Source organism: Amphiprion ocellaris, chromosome 21 (genome assembly GCF_022539595.1).
Source record: "Amphiprion ocellaris isolate individual 3 ecotype Okinawa chromosome 21, ASM2253959v1, whole genome shotgun sequence".
Lineage (NCBI taxonomy): Eukaryota > Metazoa > Chordata > Actinopteri > Pomacentridae > Amphiprion > Amphiprion ocellaris.
The window spans coordinates 22,113,983-22,133,186 of NC_072786.1; the positions used below are offsets into that span (position 1 = coordinate 22,113,983).

The following is a 19,204-nucleotide window of genomic DNA, read 5'->3' on the forward strand; positions in this document are numbered from 1 at the left end:
GAGAAGTGATGTAATGCGCGCGCACCAGTCCCAGCATCAGGACCACTATCAGCGGGCACGAGGATACGCGGTCCCGCTGAGGAAGGAGGTTTCCCAACACGTCGTACACACACCTACATGTCCATCTAGAACGGATCAGACTTCTAATAAGGATTTCATGTTGTAATCCTCTTACAGCCCGATCATCATTATAGTCTAAAATTATTGGGTCGCACAGTGCACTATCTGATATTATCTAACTAGTGTTTATAAAGCTGTGCTGCAAATAGTAGTACATATCTGTCAGTGGGGTCTACTTATAACTTTAACTGTTTCTATAATCGTTCTGTAGTGTTTATTGACAATCTTAAGACTTTTACAGTGTTCACATGGCTTTTATAAAGGCTACTGACTGATGTGTTTTATTTTTATGAACAGTCCCTCCCCAAAGCATTTAAATCGCTTCACTTTTGGAATACTTTATTGAGCTGTAGATGTCATTTTCAATGGATAAAATAGGGAATTTACCCATTGATCTACACTAGAGGATGCATCTTGACAACGTGGAAGCTTTTTTTAGATTATTTTGTAAAGTTATTCAAGGTCAAAGCTAAAATCTCCTATTTACTAAAGTATTAGCACCCTTTGCTGTTGTACTGCTCATCACCAGCTAATACTATCCCTATAGCGAAGCATGGTGGAGGCAGCATCATGCTTTAGCAGCAGGGACATGACAGCTGGTTAGAGCTAAGGGAACAGTGAATGAAGCCAAAGCAGATGTAGCAGTTCATAGACAGTTCTGTTATCCACAGCTCTTATACAGTGTCAGCTGGGAAATTGAGGCTATTAATATATACCTAATTATACACTTTCTTTTAGTTTCATAAAATATGCATGTCTGATAAAATATCTTTGAAAACATGATTATTTATGGAGCACATCTCAATATTTACTTCACAATACTCAGTACTACACAGTAATCATCTGTTCATAAGCTTAAGATGTCATGTGTAGTTTAAAAGGTATAATGAGTGCTATGATGGACAGGAGGAGTTTGTGAGAAATTTGGCCTTGCTGGAAGAAGGTGTTCTGTGTCTTTTGCTTTCTGTTATTTACTTCTTCTCTTAAGCGTGGTGACGCCACCGCGTGTTGTCCAGCCTCCTCACTGCTGATTGGCTCTTGTGTGGACAAGCGAAATGATAGACGTGCAGGAATCCAATCGTACTCAAGTAATATATATATTGCCTTCAGTGTGAGTCGAAAAATCTAAATTAACCTGCGACACGATTAATGCTTCTCCAGTCGGAAAGAAAGCAGATTATCGTGAGTGGTAAATCTCTTGGTATATTTGTTAGCTAGTTATTAACTAGTTTATTTTACCGTATACGTATTATTTTGACACTAGTTACAATTATGTGTAAAATGGCAGCTAAAATTAAGTGACACTCATTGGGAGTGGTGAAAGTTCACACAGCACCTGAACGCACCACACGCCGTTTATAGAGCCAGTTGCTGACCTGTTGAGTTTAGTTGTGTTCGCTAGCGGCAGTGACAACGGGGAGAGGCGTCTACACAGCCGCAGACAACCGGTAAACCGTCCGCTCTCAGGGACCCCCAGCCCGGCATGCCCCGCCATGTTCGACCTTAACAACGGCTGGAACCTGTCTTTCGCCGGGTGCGGCTTCCTGGGGATTTACCACATCGGAGTGGCCAGTTGCCTGCTGGAGAAAGCGCCCTACCTCATCAAAGGGGCCACCAAGCTGTACGGAGCCTCGGCCGGTGCTCTGACCGCCTCGGTGCTCGCCAGCCAGGCGGCTATAAGTAAGACACCCCGCTGTAGCTCGGTAGCCTGGAGCTTTATAGGGGCTCTGAAGGCAGCGTATGCTAGAAAGGTTATTAGAGAATATAGGGCAGACATGTTTTGTAGTTGTCAGCTTGTACTTTTTAAAGGTTGAACTTAACCTATTTGTAATCAATATATAACTGTGTGTGTTCTTCTTTCACATGGTTACAGGTGAGAGGAAACAGGCTGAACTAACATATTCCAGTGTGTTGTAGGGTTTTTTGTTTGTTTTTTAAAAACTGCTTTCTATACCTTTTTATAGGTTAAACTCTACCTATCCATCACCTGTATTTGTTTATATGGGTTCAGTTATTGGTGTGAGAAAACAGGTTAGATTGGCAAATGTCATTAGATTTCAGTTTAAACACTGATATTAAGATCTATTTTTGCATACAGAAATACTTAAACGTATCATCAATGTACTTTACCACTTTCTATCATGGGAAAAATTGTTCAAAATATACTTAATCTGAATGTCATTAACATGTAGACACAAAAATACAAAACTGGATTTGTAGTAATAAACTCATAATAGACCTTTATTTTTGAGGCATTTTGCAACCAAAAAAAATACAAAGATTTACAGAGTAAAATCTAGATAAACAGGTCAGGACAATACTATTGAATAGAATCAAGACACAAAAGTAAAAGATAACCAATGTAAAAAAATAGAAGAGACTAGTGTATAAGATCCTAGAAAGTAGGGCTGAAGGATTAAAGGAGAAATGCCTACAGGTAATTTTAATTTCCCTGATATTGCAAATTGATGTGCCATGTAATTTGTCCTGTTTCAGTTCTATATTCACCGTGTAATGGATTAAAAACCTTCAATGGAGCATCACCACATAACATACCATCAAAAGCTTGGCTGACACGGCATGAATTTGCTAATACACTGACTGTGAGTCAGACATGCTGCATGAAGTGCATCCTCAATAGCAGTCTGTTCACATAGTGATTTTGATGTGAAATCTGTTAATTGACCAGCTCTAAAAGTAAAACAAAAGGCTTTTTGAGCCTCAGATAGTCTGACGGGGAGCCCTAGTATGCATTTCAAATTAAGTATAAGTTCACTGTTACGCACAATTAGTAAGCCATGTTTATTCTTTCAGGTCAAAGCAGTGTAAAGCAATCTATTTTACTGTCTATTCAAGATTAGATGTTATATGTCAGGCACTATCTGATCTGTAAGACTGTTAAACATAGAATAAGGCTACAAACTGCTGCACAGATAGATGCACAGCTGATATAACTAGAGTACGCAGAGTAGGATGGTAATGTCCTTCATTGATACACTACCAGTCAAAAGTTTGGACACACCTTCTCATTCAATTCTTTTTATTTATTTGTATTATTTTCTACATTGTAGATTAATACTGAAGATTAACACTTTCTTGTTTACAACATAATTCCATGTGTATTCTTTTATAGTTTTGAGGTCTCCATTATGAATCTACAATGCACAAAGTAATCAAATAAGAACCACTGAATGAGAAAGTGTGTCCAAACTTTCGACTGATAGTGTACATGTTTAGTCATGCTTCAATGTAAAATGATGGTGCGGAACAACTGGGTAATCAGACTACATGCCTGTACTGGCGTTAGATCCTTCCTTTCACTTTGCAGTCATACGGACTGATATCAGTAAACACGTGAGAATCCTGACTGACCTGTGCACACTGACCAATAAAAACTACAGTTACATCAGCATACCTGGGAAAACAGCCAGACAAGGGCTCACCCAGGCCGCTGTTGGTCACTGACTCCTAGAAACCTCAGAGAATGTGTGTTGATCTTCAAAGCAGAGGGTGTAGCTGCAGAGTCTTAAACTTTTCCTTTTACCCCCTCTTTCCCAGCTAAATGCTGTGAAGATGTGCTCGAGGTGGCGAAGGAGGCCAGGAAGAGAAACCTGGGCCCTCTTCACCCAACCTTCAACCTGGTGAAGGTGATAAGGTCCGGCTTGACTCGCGACCTGCCCTCAGATGCTCATGTCCTGGCCTCGGGGCGGCTGTGTGTTTCTCTGACCAGGGTGTCTGATGGGGAGAACGTGCTGGTGTCGGAGTTCAGCTCCAAAGAGGAGCTCATCCAGGTGTGGGGAAGTGCTGGTTGCCTTACATGCAACGAGAAATGGATTGACTCTGGTTTAACTTGGCGCTGTCATCTGTCCACAGGCACTGATCTGTAGCTGCTTCATTCCCATTTACTGCGGGCTCATCCCTCCGTCCTTCAGAGGAGTGGTAGGTGTCTTTCGCTGAATCATCAACAATCAGGGTTTCGCTTTGACTTTGACTTTCAGAATACACAATTATTATGGTCCTCCTAGAACAGCACCATCATTTGGTTCATTACATAAGACCAACACCCTTTAATGGGAAGCAGGGGCACTCATGTGACTAAAAAAAAACATTGTCAAAAAAATAGGAAGCTTGAATGGGGAAGAAAGGATGTAGCAATAGCCAAGTTGAAAAACAATTTGTCAGATATCAGAGAGGGAAATGTGTGTGAATGTAAATGTGAAAACATTGTTGAGATCATGTTATGTATTAAGAAGACTGACTTGCAGCTGTGATCCAAAAACTCATCCAAAACCTGTCAGCATGATTCTGTTAAGTCCAAAAACAGAACTTTACAGCTGCTGCAGCTTCCATATATGAAGCACTAAAATGATGAAGCAATGTTGAGGGTGTTAGACTGCTGTGAGATCATTTAGTTTTTCATTTCAAATCATCCTGATCAGCCTTTTGCATGTTCACCTCACTGTGGTTTGTGAGCTGTTATTGGACTTTGGCAGTGATGTCATCCAGTTATCAGACTAATTTCCTCTCTTTTGTTGCCATGTAATGCCCAATCCCATCTAAGTCCGTCAGAATGGACTAACATTAACTTATGTAATTATAACAAGACAAGAGTTGAGTAGAATGCAATCAGAGCAGATCAACAACATCAAGCGAAAGGCAAAGTATTATAAAAATACATAGAATAATCCAGCTCTGTGTAGAAATGGCACTCCTACAAAACTAAAATGTAATGTCAGAAAATGGTGAAACATGTTGATCCGTGTTTTCTAAAGCCCAAAATGTTGTCCTCAAATTTCTTGTATTCTTTAATGTCACAGAGGAGGAAAAAGAATAAAATCTGAGACAGTGGAATGGGAAAATTTTTACCTTTCAAAACAGCTCTATCCTGAACACACCTGTGAAAACCATTTGTTTGTACAGAAATGTAATTTCTGGCAGACAGGGTTGGAATAATGCAGTAGTGAATGAATGTCATTAGTAAAAAAAAAACATGAGCACTGAAGGTGTTATCTGAAATTTAAAAGCAGCCAAAGTGTTTGTCAAGTATAAAATCTGAAAACATTTCCAACAGATGAAATCTTTAAACAATTCATGGTCCACAGTGGTGGATTTGTAGTAGGATCACAATCATGTGATCATCAGCAGGCAGCTGACATAGTGTTCACTTGTTGTCATAGTTACATTGACGCCATGCCGCTATCTTGCAATGATACAGAAATCTTTAACAAATCCATGGATCCAGACTATAAACTGCATCACTGCCAAAATCTAAGCACTTGGTCTTTGTGTCATTTCTGACCTTCCCTGAAAATTTCATCCAAATCCATTAGTCCGTTTGTGAGTAATGTTGCTAACAGACAGACAGACAGACAGACGGACAGACAAACCGACGCCGATCATCACATAACTCTGGTGCCTTCCTTGGTGGCGTAATAAATAATTATGGCTATGAGTAATATGAAGTGAAAATGGTTAAAGCGGTTGAACTTCATTGTGTACAGCATGAAAAGAGTTAAACTGTCAGTTACATGTTAAGAGCAGCTGACAAGTTAAGGAAAAGTCAAATGTAGCAGTTACAGTTTATATGGAGGTGTCAGTTGAACTCCTGACTGCATTTAAAGACCTGAAGTTAAAGTGAAAGCTGTTGATGTGTTTTCTTGAAGAGAAAATACTGAAAGCAGCTGACCTCTCACATAAAGAATACAGGATACAAAATATGGTATTGTCAGTTAAACGTTAGGAGAGCAGCAGGCAAGCAGGGGGAATGTCAAAACTAATGAAATTGTAACTAATTTGAGGTGCATATTGAACAGCTATATGTGCTATGTAGACTCCTGCGTTAGGAGAATGCACATTCATGTACAAAATTAGTGAGTCACACTTCACTGGGCTGTGGGCCGTCAGGCTTTCTGAGCAGCAGAAAGTACACAATGTACAGAATGCGCAGATAACTCGTGCAGGCACAATATGTGTACTCACAGCAGGTTTTGTAACATGTAAACAGCTGAGCTAAGTGTGGCAGCAGCTTACTGGATTCTCTGTGTTTCCTGTGGTGTTTTGACACTGAACTTTGGCACCAAGACTAAGACAATGGTCTCTTTTCAGGGTGAAATGCACTAAGATGTGCACAAAGACGATGTTTGTCAGAGATTTCATTTTGTGATTTACTGTGACCAAAGCTTCACAGCCTAGATACGAGTCCTAAGACTAAAAACCCTAACTACCATTTGAATGTAGTTATATATTGTTCATTGATATATCATATTACAACATTATATTCAGCTCTGTTCTTATTATTCTTTGCATTTTATAAGACTTGAGAATTTATAGTTTATTGCTTTACCTTACTTGATTGTACAGCACTTGCCTTTGTATTTCAGTACTATTTTGACGTTTTACCAGCTCTCATTTATCCTTTAAATGTCAGTCCAACTGTTTTCAGTATATGCACTTCAATGGACAGTTTGATCACTTTCACCTTTACTGAAAGCTCAGCTCACTGCAGTAATTCATCTACAACATGAACTGCTCTCAGGACTCAAAGCTCTTCTTGCAGTTTAAAATAGTTCTTTATGACTGTGTGTCTGGTCTTTTTGTCCTGCTGCAGAATGAATTGGACATCAGTCAGACACTTCCCTGTCCAACGTGATGGATAAGAATCCAAATATGTCTAAAATGTTCTCACAGTGCTGTAAGAGGATTAAATAATATAGTTTCATATATGGGTTAGTAAATGTATAATATATGCATTAATATATAGTATATCCAGTACATGCACTGTGGACCACTCTGACTCCCATTACCTCACTGACCTACATTCTGTCAGACTGACAGTTCCAGACACAGAGGCTACATTTGCTACTGCCAGCATGAATGCCAGGCCGATGGGATTTTACAACTGGCACCCAAAACCAGGTTAATTCCTTCTATGTGACATTTTATACGCTTTAAACGAGAAAGCCCTCCTTTCATTTTCCAACATTTCAGAGGATGAGTGTGAAATGAAATTGGAGCATTTGATTACGTAAATAAAGTAGAAAAGCACTCAGAGAGCGCAGTACTCCACCAAGGCTGTTCATTCCCCCATATGGCATTGTCAGAAATGCAGCATGTGTTTATTAGTTATTGATGATCAGAAAGCCCAACAACATAGAATGTGGCCATTTAATATAAATGTACCCACAAAGAAATGACCTTGCACTGAGCACAGACATGTGTTATGTATGTGTACGTTATGTACGGATACCGAATCATATGACCTAAATATGGAGCGGACAGCAGGAATTGATGGGACTCAAAAACACCCCCACAATTTAATCAATTGTTTCTTGTATCATTTCTGATGGATAAATCCTGATAAGTCTGCAGCGGTGGATTTATAGTAGGATCACAATCATGTGATCATCAGCAGGCAGCTGACGTAGTGTTCACTTGTTGTCATAGTTACAGTGACGTTGTGCTGCTATGTCGCAATGATATGGAAATCTTTAACAAATCTGTGGATCCAGACTATAAGCCGCATCACTGCCAAAATCGAATCACTTGGTCCTTGTGTCATTTCTGACCTTCCCTGAAAATTTCATCCAAATCTGTTGGTCCATTTTTGAGTAATGTTGCTAACAGACAGACAAACAAATCAACCCTGATTGTCACATAACTCTGCTGTGTTCCTTGGCAGAGTATTAAATAGGGGAGGTCTGTAACAATTGTGTCAAAGTGCAGCTAAAGGTGGGTTTTTAATTTTCAAAGTGTCTTCTCTGGTCTTTGTAAACATTGACAGACCAAAGAGGCAGCGGTTCAAAATATGTGACCGATTTAAGTAAATACAAAGGGCTTGGTAAAACATGGTACAACAGTACAGAACACTATGAACAGTTTTTACCTGGGGCCTCTCTTATCATCCTGTAACACAGATTAATAGTGTAGAAAGTAAACCTAAAATTCAACTAGTTGACCTAGTGAATCGAAGTAAGTGCATGGATTAATCCTGTCTCTTTTTGTGCGTCTTCAGCGGTACGTGGATGGTGGGATTAGTGATAACCTGCCGCAGTCGGAGCTGAAGAACACCATCACCATCTCTCCTTTCAGTGGTGAATGTGACATCTGTCCCCGAGACAACTCCACCAGCTTCCACGAGCTGCGTTTCACCAACACCAGCATCCAGATCAATCTGGGCAACATGTATCGCCTCAGCAGAGCGCTGTTTCCACCAGAACCCAAGGTAGGCAACACACAGGCACTAAAGGGACATTCTGTTTTAGCAGATGGCATGGAAGGTGCAGCTGATAGTGTGTGGCAAAATACTCTTGAATCAGCTGAAAATGAAAACTATGGCTCTGAGTTCTGACTTGATATTAATTTTTCCCTCACCTCAATATTTTTTTCAGATGTAGAAACGGTAAAAACAAAAGGAATTTTCGGAATTTTAACTTTCCAACGGTCGTTGAACTAGTCATCTGTGACATGTTGTTGGGTGTCTTAACCAAATCTAAGCTTAAAATTTGATATTTCATCAAAATCACTTTCTTCAGCGTCATTTACAAAAATCACCAAAACTAAACCCTTTGATAGTAACCAAATTCTGTAAAAAACTAAAAAAAATTCTGCTCCTTGTCCTAACCTTGTCTCAGTTATGAGCAATGGTGAAGTGACAGAAATTCATGGACTTTTTGCCTGTACAAAGCCAATAGAAGATAAATATGGAAACAAATTAAAAATGTAAGCCAAAACATATCATAAATGCTGTAAACACGAGAAAAGCTGCACTGGTTAAAATAGAAGCGTCAAATTTAAAATCTCCTCATCATTTATTAATTATAGGTCACGGTCCGTATAGGATGAAGTCTGGGTCCAGACTCGGACCACCAGTTAGTGACCTGGGGTCTAGTATGTAGTGGATTAAACAAAGCCTCGATTCAGAGAATTTTGTGCCAAGGAATTTTAGTAATCGAATTACTCAAATAACTAACAAAGAATCGTTTCAGCCCTTAAATAGTGTCAAAGTTTGCAAGGTGATGATATGTACAATACCATTCAAAAGTTTGGGGTCACCCACACAACTACATGTTTTCTGTTAAAAATCAGCCATTTCCAGCTAGAACAGTCATTTACCACATTAACAAGGTCTAGACTGTATTTCTGATTCATTTAATGTTATCTACATTGAAAAAAACTGCTTTTCTTTCAAAATAAGGGCATTTCTAAGTGACCCCAAATTTTCAACAGTAGTGTAAATGTTGTGTTTGTAGCTTGTTCTGCTGCCCCTGAATAGATGAAAAATGCATCTTTATAGGTAAATTCTAGTTTATTTAAAACTGCTGCATTTCCCGTGTACTTTGCGCTCTCCAGCTCTGTTATACAGATTTGGGTAAACAAGGAGTCACACAAAGGGACACGTGAATTGTGACGAGTTTAAGCTCTCATTTAAGCGTTTATTTTCCAGCCTGACCAGAAGTAAGTACAGACATAATCCGCCTGCAACAGATGTTCTCCTAACTGCATTCGGCATATCCATCTGGGGCAACTTGCCGGCTGACCTAATCACCCTGCATATTCATCCACAGCAGCCTGTTCACGTGTGTGAGGCTGACTGAATCCTTACAGCTAAATGCAATGGTGATTCATGCAAAAGTCACATTTTTTGATAAGCTGCAGGGAAATAAATAATAGATAATAAACCACACTGGAATAGAGTGGATCAGCTTTTCTCTACTTCTCGCAAATGCACAAGATGACGAGCAATCGGTGAAATGCAATCTTGTTCAGTTTAATAAATTGAAAAGTTTTGATGCCACAGACTTTCTTGAACTGGTATGATCAGCACTGTGTGGTGTCTAACTGATGCTACTTTTATGCAGCTGATACTACAGAGTCAGTTTTCTTATTTGATGACTCTTCCGTTACTGTCTGCAGAAGTCAGAGTGCTGTCTTTTAGTTTTGGTTATGTAGCTGTTCTTGCTGCCTCGAGACACAGTCTCCAAGGCCGTCCCAGACCCCCTATCATCCTGCATGAGCTACAGGCAACATTAACTTTAATCTGGAAACATCTGCTACATCCACTGGTGAGAAGACCCACATTCTCCAAGGCTGGCAGATGTGGTCTTAGGATAGCAGACGCCTGCACCACACCAGGATTAAGCAAAGTAAATCCAGACTTTGACTCTATAGCAACTTGCAGATTTGTTAAATCTCATTGCCAGAAATGGATAAAATGACTCAGACTCACACAAGAGCTGAGTGTCATTTTTCATTAACACACATACCACTTTGATTTAAAACACTTTTGGTTCAGATTCTTCTTTATTCCTTCACCTCACAATGACTGTTTTATTTCCACCTGCCACACAACGGTATTCTGGACGTCCCTCCAGCATCCCATTCTCTCCTGCTGTCACTCTTCTTTATTCCATGTTCTGTATTGATAGTCTCTGCACCTGTGACGATTGCTATCTAAGATCTGGTGAGCTTTGACCTATTTTGAGTCCACCTGTTTGCTTTGTTGTTGTTGTACAACCACTCCCGCACCACTTGTGTGTGTGTGTGTGTGTGTGTGTGTGTGTGTGTGTGTGTGTGTGTGTGTGTGTGTGTGTGTGTGTGTGTGTGTGTGTGTGTGTGTGTGTGTGTGTGTTATAACTGGATCCCACAGTTATTTAATTGAACTCACAAATCTGAGTCTGAGCCATGTGTGTCCTCAGCACATTCCTAGAGGGAGGAATTACTTGACTGAAAAACAAGTCAGCCCATACATGCCTGTGCCAGTCACTCCTCTCTACAAACACACACACTTGGCTCATGTGTGTATTTCGATCCATGACCTCTGTGGTCTGACCATTACAGCCAGTGGATTGGCTCTGAGAACTCCTACTGATGTCAGAGCTTGCTTGTTTTGAAGAAATTGCTCTTACCTAATGTTAAAAACTAAACATAGAGGCATGTCATAGAATTAGTGATAGAAGATCGGTTTCTTATTGGCTTTTTAACGTATGAGGATATCTTTGAAATGAATGGCAGATGCATCTCTGTGTATTAGGGACAGATCTATTGTCATGCTGGCCGATTATTTGATCCAATACTCAGCATTTTTCTGATTTTAAAAAATGTAAAAATGCACCACTTTAGCTGTGATGCAGCCCCCTCTTTCTGTCTGTAGTCACCATTCTTTGGTCTCAAGCAACGTCCTGTCCACAGCACTATCTGATTGAATGCCCCAAATAATAGCCTATCAATGCTGCATGATTAATGTTCGACAAAATGATCCCCTTAAAGCATAGCAGTCGATCCATAGTTTGTATCAGCTTTTAGTTCTGTACTGTGTTGGAAAACAGAACCATCCATCCATCCATTATCTATATGCCGCTTAATCCTCATTAGGGTCATGGGGGGCTGGAGTCTATCCCAGCTGACTTAGAGTGAAGACAGGGGACACCTGGACAGGTTACCAGTCTATCACAGCACTACATAGAGAGACAAATAATCACACTCACATTCACACCTATAGACAATTTAGAGTCACCAATTAACCTCAGCATGTTTTTGGACTGTGGGAGGAAGCTGGAAAACCTGGAGAAAACCCACACATGTACAGAGGGAGCATGCAAACTCCATGCAGAAAGATCCCAGGAAGGACATGAACCAGGGATCTTCTAGCTGCAAGGCAAAAGTGCTAATAACCACCAAGCCACTGTGCAGCCCCCAAAACATAACCAGACATTAAAATACTGTGAATATATTTTGAAATGTACCCTCAAAAAGCATGGAAGAGTACTTGTTTTGGTGTCTGTGAAATGACCATATTAAAATCTTTGATCAGGGTAAGATGAGTTCCCTGCCACTGTTTGTGTGTTAAAAATGAAGCTTGAATTGCGCAATAATATCTTTACTTTCAAGAAGTACTTACAGCACATAACTTTTTGTCAAACCACAAATTGTTAGCCTCATATTTCAAATTACATAGACAAGATACAACATGTTAAACCCTGTGCTAAGCTGTTTCCCCTCTTAAGTCTTTATGCTAAGCTAAGCTAATTGCCATGTACCTCCCGCTCAGTACATGTACATGAGAAATTTCATGTTAAAGTGTCGTTTTCAAAATCTGTGGCCATAATTACACTGGCAGGTCCGTGATGGTCTCGTGGTTAGCATTCGGCGCTCTCGCTGCCGCAGTCTTGGTTCAATTCCCAGTCAGGGAAGGAACTTAAAGTTAAAAAAATCAAAGTTGAGCTTCTTTGATTATTCATTTTAAAATTTGAACCCTACGTTTTTGAACCACGTTACATTTATTTTATTGCTCGTGAATGTTTCGTTTTCCTCTCAGTCACTCTGATTTGTTATCATACTTACCTACACACAGCCTGTAGTTCAACCTAAAAGTTATTCATATTCCCAAGAGAACAGTGATAAATAGTTTACAGATTGACAGACTGACAATTTCTGATAAATGATGTCATTCTTTTCATTGTGGTATACATTCTGAAAATTTGTTTCCCTTCATTTCTTTGTCTGATAAGCTTTAATTTGGACATTTTAAATCTTCCATTGTGTGGAGGGAAATCTTAACTAAGGAAAGAAAAACATATTGCACCATGTAAATCTTCACAACGCGGTATCAGTTTGTGTTTGGTTTAAGAAAACATGGTGAAACATATGTTTGAACTTTGAGCCGGCTTGCTGAACCTTGAGACTGCATGTGTTTCCCTTCTTAGTCTGTAGTCTGAGTCACACTCACTCACATTGAAATGGACAGCATCAGTCTTCTTCTATAACTGAATGAAGTCTATCGTCTACAATATTCCTAAATGTTCCTTTAAAAGATCAGTTATTTTAGAAGTTGTAAATGTTTACATATACACTACCGTTCAAAAGTTTGGGGTCACCCAGGTAATTCCATGTTTTCCATGAAAACTCACACTTTTATTCATTTGCTAACATAACTGCACAAGGGTTTTCTAATCATCAATGAGCCTTTCAACACCATTAGCTAACACAATGTAGCATTAGAACACAGGAGTGATGGTTGCTGGAAATGTTCCTCTGTACCCCTATGGAGATATTCCATTAAAAACCAGCTGTTTCCAGCTAGAATAGTCATTTACCACATTAACAATGTCTAGACTGGATTTATCATTCATTTAATGTTATCTTCATTGAAAAAAACTGCTTTTCTTTCAAAATATTGACATTTCTAAGTGACCCCAAACTTTTGAACGGTGGTGTACATAATATAAGAGAATGTGTTCATACATATTTATGTACGTGTAGGAGATAACTTCTTGTTGTCCTTGTCTCAGGAGTTATTTATCTGTTCAGTTAAAGATCATAAACCTTAATCTGTTTCCTGAGCAGTAGTTTACATATCAATACATATTCACTTTTGCAACACAAAACAGCCTATCTAACTGTGATTAGATATGGCAGCGGAAGCAGACTAGGGTGGAAAGTGGCAGGGTCAAAATTCCCCCATGTATGCAGGGAAAATCCATTTTTTAAGCATAAAAGCTGAACTGTGTTCCTCTCTACAGGTACTGGCAGAGATGTGTCAGAGCGGTTACAAAGATGCTCTACGCTTCCTAGAAGAAAACAGTGAGTACTTTACTGTGTAGCCATGGTCACTTTGAAATACTCAAATGAGATCACCTCATTACGACACATCCCTATCAGCCTCTAGCTTGACTTTTGGACTGTCATTGATGTCATGTTTTGTGGTGCCAGACCTGCTGATGCTGCAGCATCCAAGCCCCGGCCCTGCCCTGCCAGAGAGCCCTGCCAGCTGCTGCTGCAAACAAACAGAAACGACCAAAGAGTGGGTGCTCCGGCGGCTCCTCCTGCTGCAGAAACAACACTGGTGGCTGGATGAGCACATTGCTCTGCCCACACCAATCAAAAAAGGTGTAGTGTTATCCCTGACTCTGCTGGCCTTTTTGGTAGTTCAACATCAGATTACATCAGAACAGATTACATAACGTATCTTTAAACCGGTGTGGAAATAACAGTGTAAACATGGCCTGTGGTTGATTGGTCCTGTTCTCTGCGTGTTTCTCAGTATTTTGCGAGGCTTGCCAAGATAAATCTGGTCTCTACGCCAAGGTGTCCGAGATGCTGCCAGTGAGGGTGGCTTCCTACATGCTCATGCCGTACACTCTTCCTGTACAGTCAGCCTACTCAGTGGCCCAGAGGTGAGGGGTTCAGAAGGTCTCAGCAGTGACAGGATCTCATCTTTACGCAGTGGAGTTCCACATTCAAAGGAGCAGGGATCGTGTCAAACTGTTAGTGTATATAATGTTATTTCTGCTCTGGACCAGGTTTGTGGAGTGGATCCCTGAGGTGCCAGCTGATGTGCGCTGGCTGTTCGGTGTGGCAGGTGAGGTGTACCGACAGGCCTGGAAAGGACAATCAGTCCACTCTATCAGGTAAGAGAGGGTTTTTGATACAGTGTCATTTTTACTCTGCCAGGAAACGCGGCAGAGTTTTGTGATAATCGGGGTTGGTCTGTCTGTCTGTCTGTCTGTCTGTCTGTCTGTCTAACCGTTTGCAACATTACTCAAAAACAGGAATTTTCAGGGAAGGTCAGAAATGACACAAGCACCAAGTGATTAGATTTTGTGATGTGTCTTATAGTCTGGATCCACGGATTTGTTAAAGATTTCTGTGCCACTGCAAGATAGCGGCACAGCGTCACTGTAACTATGACAAGTGAACACCAATAATAATAATAATAATAATAATAATAATAATAATAATAATAATGCCTTTAATTTATAATGCACTTTACATACAGAATCTCAAAGTGCTACAATAGGGAAAGTACAAAAATACCTTTATAAAACATTTCAAAAATAATAACAACATGTTAGAACTTGAATAAAAATGTCTTTAGCCCTTTCCTAAATGACTCCAGGGACTGTGGGGCCCTCAGGGGTGGTGGTAATGTGTTCCACAGTTCAGGAGCAGCTGTCTGGAACGCTCTGTCGCCCATTGTTCTCAGGTTGGATCTTGGAGTGAACAGAAGGTTGGTATTGGTGGATCGAAGTTGTCTGGGAATGGAGCGAAGGGTTGCGAGTTCTGAGAGATAGTCCGGGGCATGTCCATGAATGCACTGGTAGGCAAGCAAACAGACTTTGTACTGGATGCGTTTTGAGAATGGAAGCCAGTGGAGGTTACGGAGAGCAGGTGTAATGTGGGCATGTTTGGGCGTCCTCATCAGGATCCTGGCGGCGGTGTTTTGCACATGTTGAAGCTTTTGGAGGCTTTTTGCTGGGATCCTGACGAGGAGGGCATTGCAGTAGTCCAGCCTGGAGGAGACAAAGGCATGAACCAGCTTCTCAGCGTCGGAAGGGGAGAGAGTACGACGAAGTTTTGAAATGTTTTTTAAATGAAAAGAGATTTTACAGAGATTTTGTATGTGGTGTTCAAATGACAAGTGTGGGTCAAAGATGACTCCCATATTTCTGACAGAGGAAGAGAGGAATGGAAAAATCAAGTCAGCTGCCTGCTGATGATCACACGATTGTGATCCTACTACAAATCCACCATTGTGGACCACGATTTTTCTCAAAGATTTCATCCGTCGGAAATCATATAATGACTGAGCAGCCTTGGTGGAGTACTATGCTCTCTGAGGGCTTTTCTTGTAAAACAGGTGCTAAGTGATTGACTTATCACCTAACTGTAGCTGCTCCAGGGCAAAATCAGTTATAATAAGAGAATGCCAGCAACAGAAGTCAGAGGATTAGGCTTTAGTGAGACATCATAAGATTCATGATAATATGTAGAAGGTTAAAAATGACTAAACATTAAATGCTTAGCTACTGATGCATCAGTGTAGGAATGCCACTAAAGAAACCAGATATACGACTGGTGTAGTGTAGAATACAGAGAGATTTACGAGGCACTAATGGACTAAATCAGCATTTTATGAACTTGTTTTAGTGTGAATGTAACAGACATTAATTTAGTTGCAAAAGTCTAACTTTAAATGCTGCTTTGAACTGTTTATGTTTGTTTGTGTCTGGTGTATCTTACTGAAAGCCAAGTGTCTAACCTCTTCTGACTCCTATTTCTTCTCAATTATTATGTTTATTTTTATTAAATATTTATTGCTCCATATATAGCTCTATTTTTGTCATTCTTTATGTAGCTGTTTGCATTATTTTTATGTATATATTTTGAGTGCAGCAGGCGAGATGGAACATTTGTACACCTTAATGTGTTTAAAGCATACTGAAGCCTTACATCTGGAGCTGTTATTACACCAGATGTTGCGGTGCTGATGGAACATTTTAGGTTAACAGGTGTTTCTGTATTGAAGTTTGTTGCCTGGTTCATCTGTGCATGTTTGTTGTTTGAAATCTCTCTTATACATATGTCTATACAGCGAGCCGTGCCTGAGGAAATGCTTGAGCGAGCCGCCTCTACCTTCAGAGTGTGACAGCGCCATGCCGAGAGACATCCTGCCTGCTCTGTCCTCCTTTGATCTCCACGGCAACTACTGGGAGATCCCCAAATCTACCTCCTCCTCAGCCCACCCCCATCCTCCTCTTATCGCCCCCTCGTCACCACAACAAGTCTGCTTCTTTGTCGGCTCGCAGGATGAATCTCCCAGCCCGGCACCGCAGTGAAACAATTCAGGACCTGAACTTTACCAACGATGTGGTCCCATTTTAACTCCATGGGTGAGGTGCAGCTGGACTGATGAGTGGTAATCAATCTGAAAAAATGATCAATGGTGCATAACCATTGGCCACGTTGACTTTGAACACTCCAGGCAGCACCAAGCACATTATGTTGAAGATGGAAGATAGAAGCATTGGAACTCACTCAGGATCCTAGAAGACCTGTTTTAATGCACAGCACAGAAATGTTTCTAACTACAAACCTACTTATGTTAGTTTTAAATATACTCAGAAGTAGCACTCATTCCAATTCACTTCTTTTATTCAAAACTTTTCTGTCTTTACAAATGGTTCTGTATCTTCTTTTAATGATGTTGGTCTATTTACCAGTTGTGTGATACCTCTGCTTTCATGTCACTTCTGGCAGCCATATTGAACGACCAAAATACAGGTCTAATCGCTGTCAGTTTTACACAGAGTGACTTTTATAACCTTGCTGAATTGTTGGCTTGTTTAACCTGCCTGGTAGCTTATATTCCTTGACCTGTCAGGTTGATAGCGTTTTGTTCCTAGATCTCACACTTTACTTTGCCCCAATTGCTTGCTGAGTTCAGACTGTAACGGCTACAGTGCAGATGGATGGGATCAGTGCTGTTTATGCCATCATTTGTCATTTGTTTGTCCTCTCTATTCTCACCCCAACCGGTCGAGGCAGATGGTCGCCCTACTTGAACCAGGTGCTGCTGGAGTTTTTCTATTTCTGTTAAAAGGGAGTTTTTTCTTCCCACTGTCACTAAGTGCTGCTCAGGAAGATTTCTTGGACTCTCTGTGTACTATTTTAAGGTCGTCACCTTACTATGTGAAGTGCCATGAGACAATAAATACCTATATAAATGAAACTGAATGAATCTTCAGTAAGAGACAGCTTTCAGTCCTGGCTTTGATACAGAACAACCAGAAGAAAATGCAGTTTGAATCTGAATGGAAGACCTTCCAAATTAGAAAAAACAGAAAGAATAATTTACACATTTATCTGGCTTAGTGGTACATACCTTTATTGATATGACAGATGTACTACCATTATACACCAGGAGGTGGGGGATAGCATCACCACCTCATTATGACTGAAGTTAAAGCCACCTTATTAGCATATAGTTCATCGCAGTTACATTCCTTAGCTGAGCTTACGTAAAATGACAATTTAAGACAGTTTACTGTGTATCAAAGCATCAAATGTTGAGACAAATATAGATAAGGCAAGTAAAATCATTCACTTTACTAATCAGCCACTAACATTATTAAACAATGCTAGGTTGCAGGTTAGCCCAGCCCATTTTCTACATGTAAAGCCAGCAGCTGGCCTGCATCTTTGGTGCCAGGTGGCAACTGGGAGGTTTTTGACACAGTTGCAAACCCTGTGTAATGACTAAATTAATAATTGATTTCACTTAATTTGCCAAATGAAGTCGCTGACTGTGCAACAAGTGTTTTTAATATCAGTGTTTTCATTGGCTACACTGAAATATACACATGCTCTACAAGGAAGACTGGCTGGGCTACCGTGTACTGGCTCAGTATTTCCCAACTTTTGCACATGCCACAATTGCTGTTTAATATGTTGTGTTTTAAGAAAGTAACACTGCAATAACCTTTGAAGACAGACCCATAATGTATGTCTGCTGCAGGGGCTGTGCTGCCTTCTTTATGCTTCAAACATCAACTAAATATGTAACTTGCTTCAACCTTCAGCTTATATCTGTCTTGTGTCACATATCACTTGAAGGTATAGGTATGTCCATATACTGTGTTATTGTAAGATTAAACAATTTCAAATAACTGACTCAATTTTTTTTTTGGATTGTTTGATTGTAAAGAACATTTCAAAACAGAAACACTCTCATTATGATGAACACAAAGTTGAGGCATAGACCAGAGCAAAGCTATGAAACCATTCATAAAGCAAAGGAGTGAGTTCTGGAAAAATGGTAAACGTTTAGAACCACCAGCACTCTTCATAGAGCTGGTCAAACTGGGTAACAGAGCAGGAAGAGGCTTGGTAAAGTAAAAGACTTAGAACTCTAAACTCACACACAACAGTGTTTCAGAAGTCCTCTGCTGAGACGAAAAGCCTGCAGTGCTCATCACTCAGGTCTTTATGGTAGGCCAGCCAGATGGGAGCCTCAAGCATTCTTTGAATGCTCTGCTTGAAAACGACATTTTGAAGACTGAGAGCACAAAGATAAAGATTCCCTGGCCTGATGAGACAAACAGTGAATTCTTATCAGAACTTTAAACAGTGTCTGTTGACTACTCATCACCTGCAAACACCTTCCCTACGGTCAAGCATGGTGGTGGCAGCATCAAGTTATGGAGGTTCTGCTCAGCTGCAGGGACAGTTAGTCTGGTCAGAGATGAAAGGAAGATGCATACCACCAGGAATCCTCTTCAATTATAGGTCCTTGAAGAAAACCAGCTCC

The 19,204-nt window shown here is 40.3% G+C and overlaps 1 protein-coding gene across 1 annotated transcript; it reads left to right on the forward strand.

The window, feature by feature from the left end:
• The first annotated feature begins 1,360 nt into the window (after positions 1 to 1,360).
• On the forward strand, positions 1,361 to 18,567 carry pnpla3 (patatin-like phospholipase domain containing 3). The gene is made up of 9 exons (XM_023263358.3): positions 1,361 to 1,800; positions 3,679 to 3,911; positions 3,994 to 4,059; positions 8,132 to 8,341; positions 13,638 to 13,698; positions 13,828 to 14,004; positions 14,159 to 14,291; positions 14,418 to 14,525; positions 16,490 to 18,567. The coding sequence occupies exons 1-9, from the start codon at positions 1,614 to 1,616 to the stop codon at positions 16,731 to 16,733; spliced, it is 1,419 nt and encodes a 472-aa protein (XP_023119126.2). The 5' UTR covers positions 1,361 to 1,613; the 3' UTR covers positions 16,734 to 18,567.
• The last annotated feature ends 637 nt before the right edge of the window (positions 18,568 to 19,204 follow it).

Bases quoted from the DNA above. Each gene is read 5' to 3' on its own strand.
- pnpla3 (XM_023263358.3), top strand. From the start codon at position 1,614: ATGTTCGACCTTAACAACGGCTGGAACCTGTCTTTCGCCGGGTGCGGC. The intron at 1,801-3,678 runs GTAAGACACCCC...CCTCTTTCCCAG, and splicing joins CGCCAGCCAGGCGGCTATAA to CTAAATGCTGTGAAGATGTG. The intron at 4,060-8,131 runs GTAGGTGTCTTT...GTGCGTCTTCAG, and splicing joins CTCCGTCCTTCAGAGGAGTG to CGGTACGTGGATGGTGGGAT.